The sequence below is a fragment of the Ammospiza nelsoni genome, chromosome 5 (assembly GCF_027579445.1).
Source record: "Ammospiza nelsoni isolate bAmmNel1 chromosome 5, bAmmNel1.pri, whole genome shotgun sequence".
NCBI classification, from domain to species: Eukaryota; Metazoa; Chordata; class Aves; order Passeriformes; family Passerellidae; genus Ammospiza; species Ammospiza nelsoni.
Window position 1 is genome coordinate 32,477,530 of NC_080637.1, and position 19,913 is coordinate 32,497,442.

Genomic DNA, 19,913 nt, shown 5'->3' on the forward strand with positions numbered 1-19,913 from the left:
GGAACCTTAAAGATCATCTAGTTCCAACCAACCCTGCCATGAAAATGCTATGGAGTGAATTATTTTGTTTAAATTTCAATTCAGTTTGCTTGGATAGAAGTTGGTATTGAATCTCAGTTTTGTATGTGGGTGTGTAAATAACGTGAAGTTTTAAAACCAGTCATGTCTACATTTTCAGCCTTTTCCAGTCAGTCCCCTTTACCCTCCTTTTTCCAGCAAGTCAGTCTAACCCAAATCCAGTTTTTCCCATTTGATCAGTCCATTTATTTATTTCAGATTTTTCTGGTTTTTGGTCTTCATATCCAGATGATTTTAGTTTCCAAAGGCTGCAGGCATTAGGGCTTTTCAAAGAAGGGGTTACCAAAGTTTTTAACATGGGGAAAAACTGCACATTATTATACTCTTGTTCTTGTCAAGATGTTTTAGCTGAAGGTTTCTAAACAGTAACCAAAGCCATAACTCTACATGAGAAAGTGAGACATCTCCCCTTCCCCGCTCCCAGTTTCCATGGGTTACCATGGCAGTTACAACAAGCCTGTGCAAATACAGACTTCCATAAGATGGTACCTCAAACCTCCTATCCCACCTATAGTTATGTTACTAACACAACAGCACTGGAGTTCCTAAAAACATTAATGTGTTTTTGGATATCAGTAAGTTCTGTGAAGTTGTGTGATTGCTCCTCTTGGCTGTATAAACACAGTGCAGTTCACATGGCAGGGCAGCCAGCCAGTGCTGATGTGAAGCAAAGGCCGTGAGTCAGATGGTTTTGCTTTAGGCCACAGTATCTTCTTCCTCTCTTGAAATCAATTGATACTCTCAGGAGTACACACAGAAAGCATTAAAGAAGTAAATATTTGCAATCTTTGAAACAGAACTTTTCTCTGTATTTGTGTGTAGGATCAGGTTCTTTGCTGATACAGAAAAACTTGGGTCACTTCTGATTTTCCCTGAAGTTGTGGAACAACTTTGCAGTTTGAATAGCATGGAAAAAACCTAACATTTTTCAGACTGAATGCTGACTAGTTTAATAAATATATTTTATAATGTTATTCCACTAACAAAGGACAGGACACTATTGCAACTCAAGAACATGGGAATGGAAGGGAGCTTTGCATCTCTTTTCAGGCTTCCATATGCTGAGCCCATTTTACACCCTTTGATTTGTTCTTTGTTCTTTTTATTTCTCATTAGAACTTGTCTTCTAGTCTTTTACTGCTGTAGTATAGGGGGGTTTGAGGTTTTTTTGTAGCGTAAGTGCACTGTTCTTGAAATGTTTTCCATTTTAAAGCAAGATTATGAGTTTTCGCTATGCCAAACCATATAATTCTCATTTTGTTTCTATTCCTCTCTATAAGACACTCTTTCAGCTACTTTTTGAAGCCTTCTATCATTTGCTTCTGAGATTTAAATGTATGTTGAAGTAGAACTTAAAGAAGCTGTGGCTGATACAAGACTTATATAAGGCTTTATTTTACTGACAAGTCAAAGCAGAGTGAAGAAAAGTTATCTTTTATTGGATGAGATAGCTGTATTTACTGAACTATATATGCCCAGGTGTCTTGCAACTTAATTTATTTCAGTAAAGTAACAAAATTTGATTTCCTTAAACAATTGGAACTACACACAATCTTTCATACAGCATGACTCTTGCATAGTCTTATATGGGGAGTTTTCTGTAGGAGTTCTTTGTACTGATGCACAAAGTGTTAGAGCAAAAACTCAAGAAATATATATTAAACTTCTTTTATTTTCTTTTGATAAAGGCTATATGTGTGGGCTCAGAAGGTATGCAGATAATGTATCCTGCAATCTTTGACCAACTACTGGCCTTTGTAGAATTTTCCTGCAAGCCTCCACAGTATGGACAGTTGGAAACAAAGCACATTGCAAATGCAAAGTATAATCAGGTAATTAATTAGAAATCTCACTCGTTTCACTTGGCTGGTTAATCCAATTCAGCTTCAGATATAGGTTGTCCAGCAAGATGCATTTGTTCAAACTGTAAAAATTTAACTGCATGTTGTGTAATAAGTTTTTCCTAAATGCTTTTGTTATCTTCTTTTACTCCCTTTGCATTTTTCTTTGCTTTTGTACTTCATATTCCTTCATGTAGGAAAGGTCTGGCTTGGACACCAGACAAATGTGTCTGAATTTGTACATGAATTAATCTAAAATAATTTGTCCTACAAGAGATACTAAATTTAACACAGAGGCATGATAATTTTGAATGGAGAAAATTCCCTCAAGCTTCAGATTTTTGAATTGCACGTGCTGTAAAGAAATGGAACGTGTTCAGTAATTCTTATTATCTGTGTTCACTGCTGTTCACTAAGCATGAGCATCTGATTCAGTGTAATCAAAGAGGTAACTATTATGTATGTATTAATTCTTCTTATTCTGTTTGTCCTGCAACACAATGGAATCACACTAGATACAACTATTTGCACCGGTGAGTTAAATTTCCTTAAAGATTGTTCTAAGATTGTAGTTGTCTTGCTTAGACTGCAATATTTCTCCTATTTAAATGTACTTTACTTCAATGTAGAGTACATTTCCATAGCCAGACTATGTTGTATTTGCAGTTTTGTGGCTTGGACCATATTCTTAGCAAACCTTGCATGCATTAAACGGAGAGTTCAGTGCAAAACATACACTTTCTGTTCCTTAATTAATATGTTTTCACACATAATTTACTAATTCCTTTTCCTAGGCGGAGTGGGTGGCATTGAATTACGTACCATTTGCAGAGAGATCATTGGAAGTTGTGGTGGACTTATACCAAAAGACAGCTTGCCACAAAGCTGTGGTAACAGAGAAGGTTCTTCAGAACATTATTAAGGTAAAAGTTTGACCTGCATGTGCTCTGAATTTAATGAGCTTATACTGAAAATCAGAAGTTTTATTTTCAGCTAGTGTTGACAAACACTTCCTGGGAAGCTTCAAGCTGTAGTAAACAGATTGATATTTTATGAAGATGAGCAGCTGGGAATAATTTATTTGGAAGCTGAAAGGCTATTTATTAGTCTATTTGTACTGTTCTTAGCTGGTTAATGTCAACATCAGTATTTCAATGTTATGATAAAAATTAACAAACATGTTAGGCCCCAAAATGTTCATCTTTGAAAGTGTTATACACCTGAGTGTGGTAAGTAGGTGCCTTAGTAAATATGGCATTGAAGACCAAAGCCCAGTTTCTGTAGACTGGCATAAAAACTTTGGGGATGTATGCTCTGTTACTTTTGATTAGCTTTGAGTGACTTCATGTGTCAATGCATCTCTGAAATGTTACCTAATAATACATGTACCTTACATATACCTATATACACCTTACAATACATAATAAATGTAGATAATATACCTTTAAAGTGAAATTGTCAAATGCTTCACTTTTTTTTTGACCATTCAATTTCAGCAAAAAATTTTAGTAAATAATGGAAGTAATATTTTCCAGAAGTCTGGAAAATAAGAATGTGTCTGACGTGGCTTGTTTGCAATGACTTGGCTGACATCAGGATTTTCCTGTATAGAAATTTAGAAACCTAAATGTGTTTAAACCAGGTGATATTATTTGAAATCTGTTTTGAATTAAATATTTGTGTTTCAAAGTTAAATAGTTGTTTTCCACTTCTGTTTTAATGGGGTTGGTGGAACTGATAGAAATATCACTTTTTTATAACATTTGCAGTTGATAACAATAGGATCTATTGTGATATATGAAAATGCTTTTAAATTTATTTTTCATGTTTCTAAAGCCCATGTTGATTTTGGAATTAGATTGGACACATATGACCAAAAGCAGCAGAAAAAAAAGTTTTGTTTATTTCTAGGGTTAGAGTCTAGCTGTCATGATTTTTTGCCATAGAGAGTTAATTATAATTGACTCCCTTGTGAGAGTCAGAGTGAGTCTTTCCTCCTTTTGCTTTCCTCAGCTCGGAGACTGCACTAAAGGCATGGGAGGCACACATACAGTACCTGAATTTAGTCACTATGTATTTGAAATGTCAAGTAAATAATTGGTTTTCCAAGAAAGCCAAAAACTTACTATCAGGTTCTAAAGTTTGACTAACAATACTAAAAAGAATGCATATACGTGTAAATAGTTCATATGCCTAATTAAAAAAAATTATTAATGACTTTGTTTTATAGATACTGAAAATGACTTTCTATCTAAAAGACTTAAAATTTGCTGTACTTTCATCTGCTTTAAATTTGAGTTGTATTGTAGCCTTTATCTTAGAATTTCACTAACTGTTCTTACATTCAAAATTCATGTGGTTTAAGAGTCAATAATGACCAGATTTCTTCCAGTGTTTATGTTCCACTGTTTAAAGTTCAACTTTACTAGGAAAAATTTAAATGCAATGAGGCTCCTTTTCTTTACTGTGGAAGCACTTGGGATGGCTTTGTAGGGACTGAATTCTCCAGAATACATTTGTGATAACAGACTGCCTTCAGTCTCTTATGTGTTAGGAAAGCCCATTTGGCAGACTTAGCCGAAATGGTGGATGGCAATACAGAAAAAGAAAATTAGTATGTGATTTTGTAGTGTAAATGATAATGGATCAATTCTGACTTCTAACCTTGTACTTGGCTACAGACCTGTGCTTTAGCCGGCATATATATGATAAATATGATAAATTATCTTCAGAATTGCATTTGTAAAAGGCCATCTCATATACTAGCAGAAAATGTAGGGATTGTGTATTGCCATCTATGACAGTGCTCTCCAAGATCTTGTGCAGAAACTTGCTGTCATCTGAGATTTGTCTGAGCAACTGTAAATTTCGTTTTGACTTTCATTTTGCAGACCCTTAGAATGCCTCTTAGTCTGAAGTATTCATGTCCTTCTGAAAGCACATGGAAGCTAGCTGTGTCCTCTCTTCTCAAAGTTCTCTCCATTGGGCTGCCTGTTGCAAGGCAGCATGCATCTTCTGGAAAATTTGACAGTATGTGGCCAGAGCTAGCAAATACTTTTGAAGACTTTTTATTTACAAAAAGGTAAACACAACTTTCTTTTTTTTATTTTTAAAGGAAAATATTCATGAGTAATTTGTTCACTATACGTGACAGTAAAGCTATTTGATATATGAAAATTATTTTAATGAATGATGGAGAAGAGGTAACCAATCTTCCTACTTCAAAAAGCTCTATTTTTAGAAAGTAAACAAAAAGCTTCAATCAAAAGGTGAAGTGTAAGAGCAACAAAGAGCTCAGCTGAACTCTCAATGTATGGCATAGTCTTTCTGAACAGGACAGGGAGCTCTGTATGAACTCCAAGGATGTTTGTTCTAGATTTGATAGAGTTGCTGATATGTACACAATTTGTTCCTTTCTTCACTTTGAACAGAGTTGCAATGGTATTTTTTCTAATTAACAGCGTTAACTATATGTATTTGTCCTGAGTTCCATCTTGAAATACTCCACTTACTGTGAATTTTTGAAAATTATTTAGTACACTGCTGTTCACTTAGAAGCCCATAATTATATTTGTTTCTACCTAACATAAATTGACTGCACCTTAATAATTAACCACACTTTATTGAAGATACTCTTTGAAAAGTGTAGTTAAATAGTCATATTTAAGACTATAAAGATGGACAGATTCCTCTCAAGAATGAAACACAGTCTCAGTCTACAACGGGCAGGCTGAGAAAGTCCAGAAGTGAAAAATAGTAATGATCAGAGACAGACAGTTTAATCACAGAATCATAGAATGGTTTGAGTTGGAAAGGTTCTTAAAGATCATCTAGTTCCAGACAGCCTGCCATGGGCAGGACACCCTCTACTAGACCAGGTTGCTCAGATCCCCATCCAGCCCAGCCTTTGATCTATTTGTTCAAATAAAAGACTACAACATTAGCAAAACATTGTAAATTTTCAGAATATAATAAAAGCTTGCTTCAGAGAAGAATTTTTTTGTCCCTTGGCAATGGGTAAAAACTTGTTTCCGTACAGCAAAGATTTTCTAGGTTAGACACTAAGAGAATCTTTTACTCTAAGGAAGGTTAGGTATTTTAGATAATTGCTTAGGAGTGGTATGGAATTTCCATCTTCTGTAAACGTCTGTGGACAAGCATCTTTTAGGAGTAGTTTAAATATATCTGATGGTGTTTTAGAATAAAAAACAAGGTGGAACATGAAAAATATTTTCAGTTACAAATAAATCTTTCTTTTGAACAGAAAACAGTAAGGTTCTTCAGTGCCTTACACTAATATGCTGTGTGTTTAGTTTTGAAACACACAAAAGTCAGCAACCAAACACAGCTGTATTTACTAATGATGGATAAATACCAGCTTGCCCAAAAAAAAAAAAAAAAAGAAAATTTACTTTAGAGACACATGTGTCACTAGTGGAAAGGCATAAATGCATAATAATGAATGGGTTTGGAATATCATCAGTAGTATTCCCATTGAATTGATAGGAAGGCAATCAGGTGAAAAACCTTCCTATTGTTTTTGCATTTCCTTGGAAAAAATTCTATGAAGTAGGAGGACCTTAAAATAGAAAAGGTCATCCATGATGGCATAAAAGGCGCTTCAGTCATCCAAGTTTTTATTTTATGCTTCACTACCTCTTTAATTAATCCTTGCAGTATCTTGCTTGGTTTTCTTTTCAGCGTGAGTTAGGAGTTAGTATTCTTGCTTCCATTCTGAGACAGGCAGTCCACGTCAGTTAACACTCTATAATCTATATCACTGTTGGGTGATCAGAATTCAGATGAAGGTTTTTCACGTTATTGTAGAAGAGCATATGTTCACTTAAAAGTTGCTTTGGAAATACATATTACTATTTATTGTAATTTAATTTTTCCTAAATATTTGCAAAGCAAATTAAACATTTCTGTTTTGCATATTCTTAGCTGAACAAGACTAGTACTGCTAGAGCTTCCTGGTATTAATTGGTCATAAATTCAGGGAAGCAAAATTATTCCAGCTCTTTAGTGTAATTCAGGATAATCCACGATCATCTGCATGACTTTTTGGCCAAATCTGTTTGTCTATAACAAATATGTTTAATTTACAGTGAGCAATTTATACTTTACTTGAATATTATTTCAAATGTAGAAATTTCATCTTAATGTGTTGCTTGCTAGAAACTATTACTCTTTATGTTAAATCTAATGCCTTTTGTTGTTTATCATGTATGGACAAATACTGTCTGGAGTTAGAAGAAAAAATAGTACTTGTGTTAATATTTATGATGCCTTATGATGTCTGTCTTGACTTAAGTCTGGTTTTGCCTCTTTAGCAACCAGAGTGTATACTATAATTTAAAATACAAAATGTGTTTTAGAGAAAATTTTTTCATCCTAATTAAAGGTGTCTTTAGGGAAGTGTAGGAAACTTTTTTTTCACTTAAAACTTTAGTGCTTTAAATTAATTTAAACTTTAAAAATAGGCTGGTATATTGTAGAACCACATGGCTACAGCAAGATAATTTGACCTGTTAGTGTAATTAATGGCCACTATCATTATGCTTTCCAGGCTTCTTTTGAGTAGATTAATTTTGCTTATGTAGTTGTATTTTGTGTGGCTACAGAATGTCTGGGGTTGTTTTTTTTTACCTCCCTAATGCTCATCTTTTTCTAAACAGCAGTTTACCTTCCAAGTGTATGGTTGTCCTGCATATGGTTGTCCCTTGCTATCTTTAGGATAGATAGATAGATTTTCTGTTCTTTCTATCAGCCTGAGCCTTGTGCTCCCATAAAGCATTAAAGCTGAAAAGGGAATACTTCTTCCTCATTCCACTAGTCAGGACAATTAGTAATAGCAGTCACTTTTCCTTTTCTTCGTCCTCCTCGTTCTCCTCCTCCTCCCCATATTGCTACTGAGGCATATCTCTCTCGCTGTGATGCAAGGAGGGCTCTAGAGAGAGCTGTGGAAGTTCCCCCCATTGAGGTAATTCTCTTCTGATTTCCTCTGCTAAAATCTTTCTGCACTCTGTGCAAGATGCTATGAGACTACCCTTGGCAAGTAAAGCAACCTGTCCTTTTTGGTTTGAAATTTGCTGAATTGTGTCTTCTAGTGGTTTATAAATGCAGTTTACTTAGTCTCTTAAATTTGTGGTTGTTCCACTTGTAAGGAAGTTGAATTCAGAATTTTCAAATTTAGTGCGTGCTTTCTTTTTTTTTTTTTTTTGTAATTCTAATAGAAAACATACACTAGTCATAGTGGGGCCTTATTCCCGGGTAATTTGAGAGAATCTATTCACTGTTTTGAAAATAACAGCTAAAATTTATTGCTGAGTTGACATGCATGTCATCCTTCAGGTTGCAAGGGAAGGCAGTGAGAATGTACTTTCCAACAATCCATATTAATCCTTTATTTAAGGACAGCTAGGTGGTATAGAACTGGTTTTGTTGTGTTTCCTATTTATTTATATTAACAATGACTTGTGTTTTTTAAAATTATGGAACTACTTGCATTTTTGTCCATAACACCAAATCAATTAACCAAGCCACAGCTGAGAAGAGGAGAGTGGTTTTAGTTAGATTTGTGACTTGTAAATTTGAATTGGTTTTAGTAACCCTGCTGAACCTGTCAAATGGCTTTACTGCAGCTGTGAGTCAGGTCATCTCTGGTGGCTTTCCAACTTGCAAATGTGTCACACAGGACAGAAAGGTTATTAAGTTAGGTGCAGGAGTGTACAAATCTCACTAAGACCAGCATAGATTGAAAAGGTTTCAAAGCACAAAGAATTTGGGAAATGAAGTTCAGTTGACCCCCCAAGAGGCTGACAGCGAGACAGAGTAACCCCATTACTGCATTATCTGGATTTTTAGCATCCTCTAACATGTCACCTCTTGTAACAGGAATAGTTAGATATATGCAGTTAGACCTGAATATGGTTAGAACTGAAAATCCACTTTGATATGCTGGCATTCTGTAATTTTTCCTAGGCTCTTTGTTTCAATGAAACTGGAATGTTATGTCACCAAATCCCCCTTCCTTTTCTTCCTTCAGTCTTGATACATTTTCATACTCCACATTTTCCACTATTAAATGTTCTAGATGTTCTGTGCTGTTGTCTGTCCAGGCTATATGCAAAGCTAGATAAATGGCTTCCTTTTGTATCTCGTCTTCAAATCTTTATTCTCCAAGCCTGATTTAGGACTGCTGGGATGGTTCTAAATATGAAACATCTGCATCTCTGTAAGACTCACAAAAGCCTTAATGCAGTCAGTCTTCCTAGCAACACTGCATAACAGATTTGATTAGGTTTTTTTCCTTTAGTTTACATTAAAATATGCCAGTGCACATTGCCTTATTTTTGTATGTATGTTCTCCAAGTTTCTACCTAGCTGAGCACTGGGGAGGAAAATGAAATTATTTCACTGATGTCCAAAATTTTAAACCAATATTTGAAACATTTTTCTGATCTAACTCATAACTCTTCTAGTCACCGTGGTCCTAGAAATCATATATGTAGATAGTCTAATATTGCTTCTGGCATTGAAACTGAGTTGGCATTGATTAGACAAGAGGCCACTGTAGTTTGAACCCTTAAACCCCTAAAGCTCTGTGAGTAGCTGTATTTAAAATAGTGTTCCACCTCTGTCTTTTGGATAGGAACAGAATTTCAAGCCAGCTATGGATCTTAAATGAGAGGTGATACTCAATGATGTTTAAAAAGTACAAAGCACAGCAGAAATTCTCTCTGCAGCTTTGTACAACAAGAAATTTCAAATATAGCCAGGAGAGCCCAGGTAAATGAAAAAGGAAAATGTTACTGTCACAGCATTAGTGCTTTCTAAGCCAGAAGTTTCAGCTTTTAAAAAAAAAATAGCGCAAACTACAGTTGAGGTGACTCAGTAATCTTGATTTTTGTCATAAATCAAGACGACATTTAAAATTAATACATTTCATATAACATAATTTACACAAAATTGTCTTCCAGTAAGAAGCTGGTATGTTTATTACTTCATAATGTTCTTCTTTCCCAGAGGCTTTCATAGAGGCATGTCATGCCATTATATACAATAAAATTCACCAAATATGTGTGTGTGTGTATATATATAATTTATTAGAGCAGAAGTCTATGCTCACACGAGGGAATTAAATCAATACTTTCCCAAAAGATGCTTCTGAGCACAGTGCTGTGCACAGCAGGGCTCTGGGTGCTTGTTAGGTCTTTGCTCTTGGCTCTGAAGCCCTCCCTGTTCAGTGGGCAGGGGCTGGGAGCTCTTTCCTCTCTGAGGAAAGCTGCTGCATCACACTCATATCTTTTCTGGCTCCTGACCCTCCAGTTTGGATATGTTGTGCCAGAACAGCAAAGCATTTGGCCCCCAAATAGGTGTATCTACACAGACAAAAATCTATTTACTTGGGAATAATTTGCTACATGAACAAATATGTACCATAATCTTTAGTAGGTAAGGTAGATCAGGTATGGATGACTGGGCAGAAAAGCCTGAACACCTCTTTAAGTAAACCTCAGCTCAGAGAGTGAGTCGTAAATTGGAAAGTGCCAGTCTGAAATCTTCCCATGTATTTCAACATGACCTGCATTTCTATGCATTATAATAACTTAAATTATTATCAAAAGGTTTTGCATACTTAACAGCTTTGTGTGTTAGAAAAGGTACTGATTGAACAGCTACTTAATATTTTATTCTATTCTATGTTTTCAACATAAAATTCCAAACTTCCTGACTCCCTAATACACAACCCAGTAATAAATACAATAATTTAATATTTTATTCTTTTATTCATACATGTAACACATGTCTGTTTTATAGATAAAGTGATCTAGACTTTATCTGCATAAAGTCTCTTTGAAGAGCAGAGATATATTTATTTTTTAAGCAGAAACATTGGTGCATACATAAAACATTCCTAGTTGTCAAAACTGAAATTTAGCTGTAGATATGAAGACTGATCTTCAGTATGTTATGCAGAGTATTCAGAAGATGGGGAAAAAGCCTATCTTAGAAAAATCTTCTTTGTCAGCAACATACAGGGGCACTGGAAGAAAAAAATCACGCAAAACAAAATGTCTGTCAGCTAAACGAATCAGATTTGAATTTTTGAGATTTCAAAACCTTCAAGGTTCTTAAACTTTCATTAAAATTGGCAGTGGGACAGAGGAAACAGGCCCGGATGAGTACTCTTATGAGGACAAGATTGGCACAGGTCCACAGTCCTATCCTGGGCAGCTGCCTTGCCTGTGAACCTCTGCTTAGCTCTGAACTACCCAGCACAGGGTCTGTTGAATCACTTCTGGACATTTCATCTGAAAACAAATTCATATATATATATATATATAATGGAAGAAGTCAGAAAAGTTCTAAATTTCTTCAAAACTATTGTTTATAAAATGGCTTTTTCTTTTTATAAAATTCATTAAAATGAGAACAAATGCATCATTTCTGTTAGCAGGGGAAAAGGACATGGTAATACCCCATTAATGAAAAATGTTTCATTAATATAGAAGAAAATGTAAAATTAAAAAAAATTTAAAGATGTACCATTGGAACTCAAAAGTATTTTTGTCATCGTGAGAGAAAAGACTAGGTTGCTTAAAGCCCCCATCCAACCTGACCTTGTGATCATTAATCATTACCATACAATAGTACCAACTTGATGCATGTAATAACTGTAAATGTAATGCACTTTCCCATACTTATCTCCTTATGTAGTAAATTTAAAGTGTAACGTAGTATGTTTATTTTTAGTACACCTCCTGATAATCTCTCAATTCAAGAATTTCAGAAGAATGAGAGTATTGATGTTGAGGTAAGGAGCCTAAAACAAATAATGCTGTTAAGATTAACAAATTTGTGACATTCACAAGTTGCATTTTGTTCTGAAATAATTTCTTGAAAAGTTACTGTTTCATTACTTTTTCTGTGATACTGTTTTCATTTTTGAAAGCAAGACAGGAAATTCATAGGTCCAGAATTCAGCTGCTTCAGGGTGATGCAAAAAGTAGGAAGTGGGATGCCAAAAAGTATTTCTTGTCATCTCAACTTCAAAACAGGATAGACTGGCTAAACCAAAATGCATTTCTGACTCTAGCTTATTATGTATCCTTATTTATTAATGTTATTGCTGAGCATTTACGCTGGTAATTGTAGACCACAGAGAAAACTGAGAATTAAACCTGAAATGAATGCTTTCTGTGTTGAGGGTATGGTCAGCAAAAAGAAGCTTTGGCATAAATGAAGAAGCTATGTGTAGTTTGTACAGCACAGAGATTGCTGTATGTTTGGTTGTATAAGGCTGAAGAAAATTAGGAGAAGATGATACCTGAAATAAGGAGGGACTTCTCTCCTTGCACTCCAGGACAAAAAATGTGGCATAACAGAGATAGGGATACAAAGCAAAAGAAGAGAAGACATGGCAGTATCTGTGGTTTCATCACCCATCATCTTTCCAGAGGGGTGGCTGGAACACAAATTTATATGGATGAAAAGTGAGAGTGGTTCTGCTTGCAGTGAGCAGAACCCCCAAATCTAATGCATTAATTTATGGAGATCTAAACATATTTTGTTCCTGAATGGGAGCACCAAGACAAGGATAGAGAGCATTTCTGTTCAAATGTACTGCCTTAAGCTGGTTTGGATAATTAACACACTTGTTCTGCTTTGCAGATACCACATTATCAGGGATGGGTATGTGTGTTAATGTCAGAGAGAGGATATTGAAGTGGGGTGGAGGGAGAGAGATTCCTAATGGTAAATCTTCTCTTTTCAAAACCATGCATTTGACTTGAAGAATGTACTTCAAATGTCATTTGAAATCTGATCAGAAACTTTGGCCAAAGTGGCAGGGGATAGGTTTTTATTTCAAATTTAATGTCCCATGCAAGACCACACTTTAGGACATATCTGCAAATTTCCAATGCTAGCAATAGAAGATTTTGTGAAGTCTAATTAGGCCTTTCTCTCCTGTTAACTGTTTCTTCATACTAGATTTACAGTATTTAGAAAACCTATATAAATATATGTAATTTATTTTAGGTGGTGCAGCTTATCAGCACAGAGATACTGCCATATGCTAATTTTATTCCTAAGGAATTTGTTGGTCAGATAATGACTATGCTCAATAAAGGCTCAATACATTCTCAGTCATCCTCCTTTACAGGTATGGTACCTCAATGACAAAAATTACAGTGTTTAAATCTACTAGGAAATAATTAAAATGTTCAGTGTGCTTATGATAAAGGCTTGAAGTTCCCTGGCATGTATTCAGTACAGACTGTTTGATATTCAACTTCTTAAATAAATTATATTTTGTGGAAGTTGCCAAGCTTTCCTTGCAGTTTTTAAAAAATTGCTTCATTACAGCTTGGACAGTATCATATTGAACTTGTGTTACTTTCTACATAGTTTATTTTCCTTTGTGCCAGTTCTAATAATAATTTCAGACAATTGTAAGACGGACATCCTGTTCTTAAAACCTAAATGACCCTAGTGTAACTATATGGTGTACCTAGCCAGATACCTTCTCTGTCTTTAAGAAAAAACATTTGTAGGGGTTTTTGGAAAGATGAAAAAAGTGAACATAAGCCATTACATAAAAAAAGACTTGAATTGTACTGTTCCAAATATGAGTATTTATGATGTAGGAATGTTTGCTGTTTTAAAATTATTTAATGTATTTTTAATTAATGTCAGGTATGTGGTATGTTACTGATAATGTGTCATAATTCATCTCTTATGTTCAGAACTATTGTGATTTTTGCACAGTCTTTTTTTCTTAGAATATATTCTTAATATTTGTTCTTATCACTGTTAATATTTTTAATACTAGGGTGATAACCTTTTCTCAGCATGTAATAAGCAGATTGAAATGCAGCATCATGCACAATGCCCAATTGAAATGCATCATTTTACTTTGACAGAAGCCGAAATAGATATTCGAATGAGAGAAGAGTTTTCTAAGGTGTGTTTTGAAACACTGCTCCAGTTTTCATTCAGTAATAAAGTCACAACTCCTCAAGAAGGCTACATCTCTAGAATGGCACTTTCTGTGCTCTTGAAAAGGTCACAAGATGTATTGCATCGCTACATAGAAGATGAGAGATTGAGTGGGAAATGTCCTCTTCCACGGTATGGGCATTGTCTTTAGAAAATAAAGGTATTACCAGGACTTTATGAGGAGAAGTTTGCATTCACATATCACTTAGTCATGAAAAAAATGAGGGGGCTAGGAGAGAATGAAATTTAAAAGGCAGGGAAATGTTTAGGGGAAGATATCTCAAAAAAAATGCTGGTACCCCGTTTTTTTTAAAAAAACTCCAAGTAACAGTGGCCATATTCTGTGCTGTTAAATGGGTTTCAGTCACTGAAACAATATTTCTGATATCTTAGCATTATATTTCTGAAATCTGATTTCCTTTTATTCCCATTAGAGCTATATGTAGTTTCTGAATTAAAAGGTGAGTAGAATCTCCGCAAAAATGAAATATCCAGACAGCAATATTGAGAATCATTACTCAAGTAATTGTTCTTGAAATAGAACAATTAGATCAGAAAACTAGGAAATTCTTTAAAATGGGAATTTACTTGAAATTCACTTCACTTCTGAAGGTTTTGATCATGAGTGTGGAAATTGATTATCTTTGTTAGCCTTATCATGTATTTTGATAGGAGTGTATTGATTTCTGTGGGTCTGGATTGAAGGCACTTGAGACAGTAGTTCACATTCAGACTCAAGTGTTTATTATTTCTTCTCAGTGAAACACTCTCACAACCATGAGTTCAGCAGTGTTTCATTAGCAAGGCACAAAATGGCTAACTATCTCTTGTTACAAGGTCTTTTAAAGCTAAACTATCCAATTAAGTGACACCTAGATTATTTTCCCTTTTAACCCAATAACTGATCCCTGGAAGCCCACAATGCAGACTTTTCTGTCCAATTACACCCAAACCCATGAAGAAGAAGGTAAAGAAGAATAGCCTGCCTCCACCCTAAAACCTCCATCTTGCTTCATATTTATTTCTACATTCTAAAATACCAAACTCTTAAATTTTCCACCCTGTGTTATTACATGCTTCTTATCAACTACATACCCGTAATCCCAGTACTATCAATCAATTCTGGAAGCCTTCTTCACAGCCTGAGGTCAAATGCAGTGTTCTCTTGTGGGTCTGTGCCTTTAAGCACAGAAAGTTTAAAATTCTCAGCATCCAGGATTCCAACAAGTATTTTCAGATTGAGATTTGTATGGTGTTACTGTTTCCAGTATCAAAGTTAAAGCTGTCCTAGATGAGACAACAGCAATGATAGTGGGAAACTTTTTCTATAAAATGTACATTCTTGAAACAAAAACGAGTAGTTGACTGTTTGCATTTTTTTCATTTGTAGGCAGCAAGTAACAGAAATCATATTTGTTTTAAAAGCTGTCAGTACTCTCATAGATTCACTTAAAAAGACTCAACCTGAAAATGGTAAGTTATTGTTAAATAACATTGTTCCAAACAAGGTAACATTATATCTGCCCCAAAGATGGATTTATTATTTCTTTTAGTAGTGTTCACAGAAATTTGAAAAAAAGTATACTCTGTAAGAGTCAGTATTCTGTAATTCTTTGTATATGTAGGTGACAGGTAGATGGCAAGAAACCCCACAAAGTTTTTCGAGTATGACTAAAAGTATAAGGACATAAAAGTATATGTTCAATAAAAGAGAAAATGTCAATTTATGGTGTCCTTTATTAGATAAAGTTCAGTGTCTTCTGAAAACAAAGAAAAAACCTTGTTCCATAAAATATTAATGGAATTCTTAAAAATATGAAGCCTGGATAGATCCTTTTTTCCTTCTCATGATACCTTTTTAGGTTGTTATGGATCATGTACACATGGGTGCACTCTGCAGTTAAAGGGGTATGCAAGTTAAATGCATGGACAGGCTGGTAGATACTTGCACTCATGGTCTTGCTTTTCCCTCTCTTCCTGCACTATTATTTTCTGTCCCCTGGACTGAGCTTAGGTCATGGATGCCTGAGTAAATGTTTGACAGATTTATTTAAAGGGCTGAATCTAATGAAAGACTTCATTTATAATTAGCTATCCTGTTCCTCCTGTAAGCTGCACCTCTGGTATTTGTGTAGAGTTCTTGGAAGGAAACTTAATCATGAGTCTTTGGTTAAGTCCATTGTATTGGACTCTCAAATTCTGTCAGAATTGTGTATACAACATTTCCCTCTACCTCCCTGCTTTTGATATTAGGAGGAACAGAAAAAAACCAACCTTTATAATTCCCAAACAAACAAACAAACAAACCAGCCTTTCCAGAAAAACACAGGCAGGTGGGTTTCTAGAAAAAGGCAGTGCCTCATTTGTATAATCACTGAGTTATGATGATGTGGTTTCCAAGGTTTCATGGCCAAAGTGTGCAGGTAGAACTATGCCAGGATGCAGAAAGCCTTTTGGCTAACCCTGAAGCACTGAAGTGCTGCTCTGGTGGGTCTTCCTCTTAGAGAAGCAGAGAAGCTGAATCAGCTGGACTGTTCCCCACATCTCTCTTCCTGCAATGAGAGACATTCTTCCCCTTGTCCATATGCAGTAGTGCTTGCCAAACCTCCCACACTTTCTTAGAAAGAGAACTACTGGACAAATGGCAGAATCACTTCACTCTCACGTCTACCTTTTAACAATTTTATTTATTTAAGGTAATTATTAATGTCTGATTTGGGGTTTGTTCTCTTTTGAAAGCAGAGCTAAAACAGAAATAACCAAGGAAGTGACATTATAATAAGAATCATGCTACAATGTTTAATTTTACTTGTTGGACAAACAAAACTTTACCATGGATATTTTTTGTCTTTGTCCAGTGTTTTTTACTTTTGCTTTCTATAGCTCTTGTATTCTGAAATTATCTGAAGTCAATAGAAAGTCTCACTGCTGACAATTTTCCAAAAGTGAAATCTGCATCCAGTTCAATTTTCTGTCAATAGCTGAGAAAAGCAGGCAGAAAACACGTGTATTACAGATTGAAGTATTATCTTAAATTTGTCAGTTCTTCATCCCAAAGACACACTGAAGGACTCATATGTAGAAACACAGGTGTGTAGCACTACTTTAAGGATATTATCCCATATGGCCTCTGGCTGCAGCTGAAAAAACAAACATTTTCCTGCAGAAATCCTGGCCCATGTCCGAGTGCCCTGCGTGGATGCCATAGTACAGCATTAAGTACCTATGTTTAGGCACGCTGTGAATCTGCCATTTCCTAGAAGGTATTGGAAAAAATCTGTTGTCAGTATTTGGACAGTGGTAAGTGACTCAATCTGTTCTTTCTTCCCTGCAGTTGATTCTAGCACATGGGCACAAGTTATTGCCTTGTACCCGACTTTAGTAGAATGTATCACCTGCTCATCCTCAGAAGTGTGCTCTGCTTTGAAGGAGGCACTGGTTCCCTTTAAGGACTTCATGCATCCACCAGCAGCCAAGGTACAGAATGGAGAGTCTTGACCCCATAAAACTTCTTTTTTATTCTTGAAGGGAATATCCAAAAATGTCTGCTCCTGGGTGAAGTTTCTCTGAGGAAATCTCTTTTGACTAGTACTTTGGCAACCAGTGCTGACTGCCTCTTAACTGTACTAACAAGAGCTCAGTAAGTTGTGAATACAGGCTTTATCTCAAAGGTTCCAGAGTGAGTAGCAGTGCAAACCTTTAATAAATTTAATTGACTAGTTGGAATCATTTATAATCTAATGTACTTGCTACAGTATCTTGAAGTGGTGATTGAAAAGTGGGCTTATGTACAGCTTGTTGTGTATGTGTTAATGATGTAATTAAAAATATTTCAATTCAGTCAGATTTATTAGGCTGGTGTTTTGCACCCTTTTTTGAAGTACGAATTGTACTAAAATTTTATGCAAGATGGTACTGTAACATTCCATATATCTGTAACCAGCCTTTGTAAACAAAGGGAACTGATATACTTGTGTGTATAATAAATGGTACAGTTATGTATAAAATAGTTGCATTTATTATTTAAATTCTTTTAAAAATATTGATAATGTCAAATGCTTGAAAATGTATTTATTATGAATAAGTTGTATGCTTGCATTTTTACTTACAGTTTGCCTTCTAAATTGCCAGATATGCTCATTCATATCTGATCATGTTAGTTTTTGCTTAATTGAATGTATCTTCTTTGTGGCCATTGGACATCTGCAAAGGGTCATATAACAAAAGATTGAAACAAGCAGTCACAGTCTGCTGATCTCAAATTTCAGAGTAGTTGACCTGAAATAAGTTTGAATATGCACAAATCCACTGTAGCACTTCAACACTACCATACCTCACTTCATAATAAATTTGTTTCAAGATTTTTGTTCTACTTAACTCTATCCATTTTTGCAGTTGCAGCCTTGCTTTAAAAATAAAGCAAACATATTTGAGGGTTGTTAGCCTTGTTTGACCTTCTTGGCAAGTATCAGTCTTTGAATCATGAGCCAGAAAAGGCAAGTTCAAATACCTAAAATACTTGGCTGTGATATTTTGTTCAATAATTTTAAGTGTCTTTTCAACCCCAAAAAATTGTTCTAATCTTTTAATTATAAACTGTGTCTGATAAAAACCATGAAGAAGTGTATTTTTGAAGATAGATACTCAGTTAGAAATGCAGTAAAATTTGTCATTAAATAAATGTGAATTTGTTTAATTTTAACATAATACACAATTGAAGCAAACCACTTTTAATGGTATTGTTTTTAAAGTTTGTGATCTAGCATTTAAACTCTTATTTAATGAATTTTGATTTCAATAATGTTTCACCTGTATTCACATTTTTAATCTGTGATGTGAAAGCACAAAGGCCAAATGTGGAAAAAAAAAAAAGACCGGTGCCTTTCTATGGATTTCAGAGCTTACCTTTAGGATTTTATTTCTTCAAGTCTTTTGTAGATATTAAAAAATTGTCATGCATAAGAAATGGTATTACATCTGTTTGCTTTGCACTTTCCTCGCTCAATGAACACTGATTGGTACATGTGAATAGGTGTAAAAGCTGTAGAAGCTTCAAGCTGAAGGTGTGACAAACTGGTCAGGGTTACCCTGCACTAATAATGTTCTCCAGGCAGTTCTTTATACAGCTTGCTCCCATAAGTCTCCAGTTTATGGTCCTTTTTAAAAGCTTTCTGTTTCAAAGTATGGTAAATATTAAAGAGCCTTCAAGACCTTGCACATTTCTGTGACCAAAGTTGTATGGGATATAATTGTCAAACCTGAATAGTTTTAAGAGAATACAGAGTTTACATGATTGAAACAAATGTTTCTTGTTAATAGAATTTATGTCAAAATACCTTCTCTGGAGGAGCAGTTCCAGGATATTGCAGAACTGGACCTTATATAAAAGTAGCGACATCATCCATACTCTGAAAGTGAAAACCTGACAACTGCTCTCCTAATTAGTGGAAGATAAGTTGAGATCATTAAAGAAACAAACCTTGGCCAGGAAAGAAGGAAATTAATTTGTTTTACAATATCTAGGTGTGCAATCCAAGCTATGGGTGAATTTGTTTCTAATTAGTTTTGAATGGATTTTTCAGTGATTTTTCATTGAGGCAAATCTTCATCTTTATCTGTAATTCAAAAAGGGATGCATGAGTCTTTCTTGACTCTAGACCTTAGACTACTTTACACCTATGAAAACTGATCTTCAAAAGATTTTGAAATAAACTACCAATCAGCTAACTTACCATCCTTTCCTCTAATTACAAAATGAATAATATCTGTGCTATTTGAAGCATGTTTTGGACATGCAATCTGAGGTTGACTGTATTATTGTTTTTTTGTATTTTGTATAAATACTTTGAAAACTAAAAACAGAGCTCCTTAGCTTAGAAAATGTTTTGACTAATTTTGTTTGTAAACAAAAATTACTCCTTTTACTGTGCCTTCTTGTCCAACACTCAAATATTTCTTCCAACTTGAAATATCAATGTCTTTTTTCTA

General features: G+C 34.9%; 1 protein-coding gene across 2 annotated transcripts in view; it reads left to right on the forward strand.

The window, feature by feature from the left end:
- Positions 1-18,652, forward strand: part of MON2 (MON2 homolog, regulator of endosome-to-Golgi trafficking) — a 66,110-nt gene extending 47,458 nt beyond the window's left edge. Inside the window, exons 27-35 of one of the 2 annotated variants that reach the window (XM_059472022.1) lie at positions 1,767-1,910; positions 2,435-2,452; positions 2,714-2,842; positions 4,811-5,001; positions 11,679-11,739; positions 12,966-13,089; positions 13,850-14,057; positions 15,316-15,398; positions 17,260-18,652. In XM_059472022.1, the coding sequence (XP_059328005.1) occupies positions 1,767-1,910; positions 2,435-2,452; positions 2,714-2,842; positions 4,811-5,001; positions 11,679-11,739; positions 12,966-13,089; positions 13,850-14,057; positions 15,316-15,398; positions 17,260-17,423 (1,122 nt within the window). In that variant the 3' untranslated portion in view covers positions 17,424-18,652. The remainder of the gene's footprint in view (positions 1-1,766; positions 1,911-2,434; positions 2,453-2,713; positions 2,843-4,810; positions 5,002-11,678; positions 11,740-12,965; positions 13,090-13,849; positions 14,058-15,315; positions 15,399-17,259) is intronic. The other variant, XM_059472023.1, reaches the window with a different exon arrangement.
- The last annotated feature ends 1,261 nt before the right edge of the window (positions 18,653-19,913 follow it).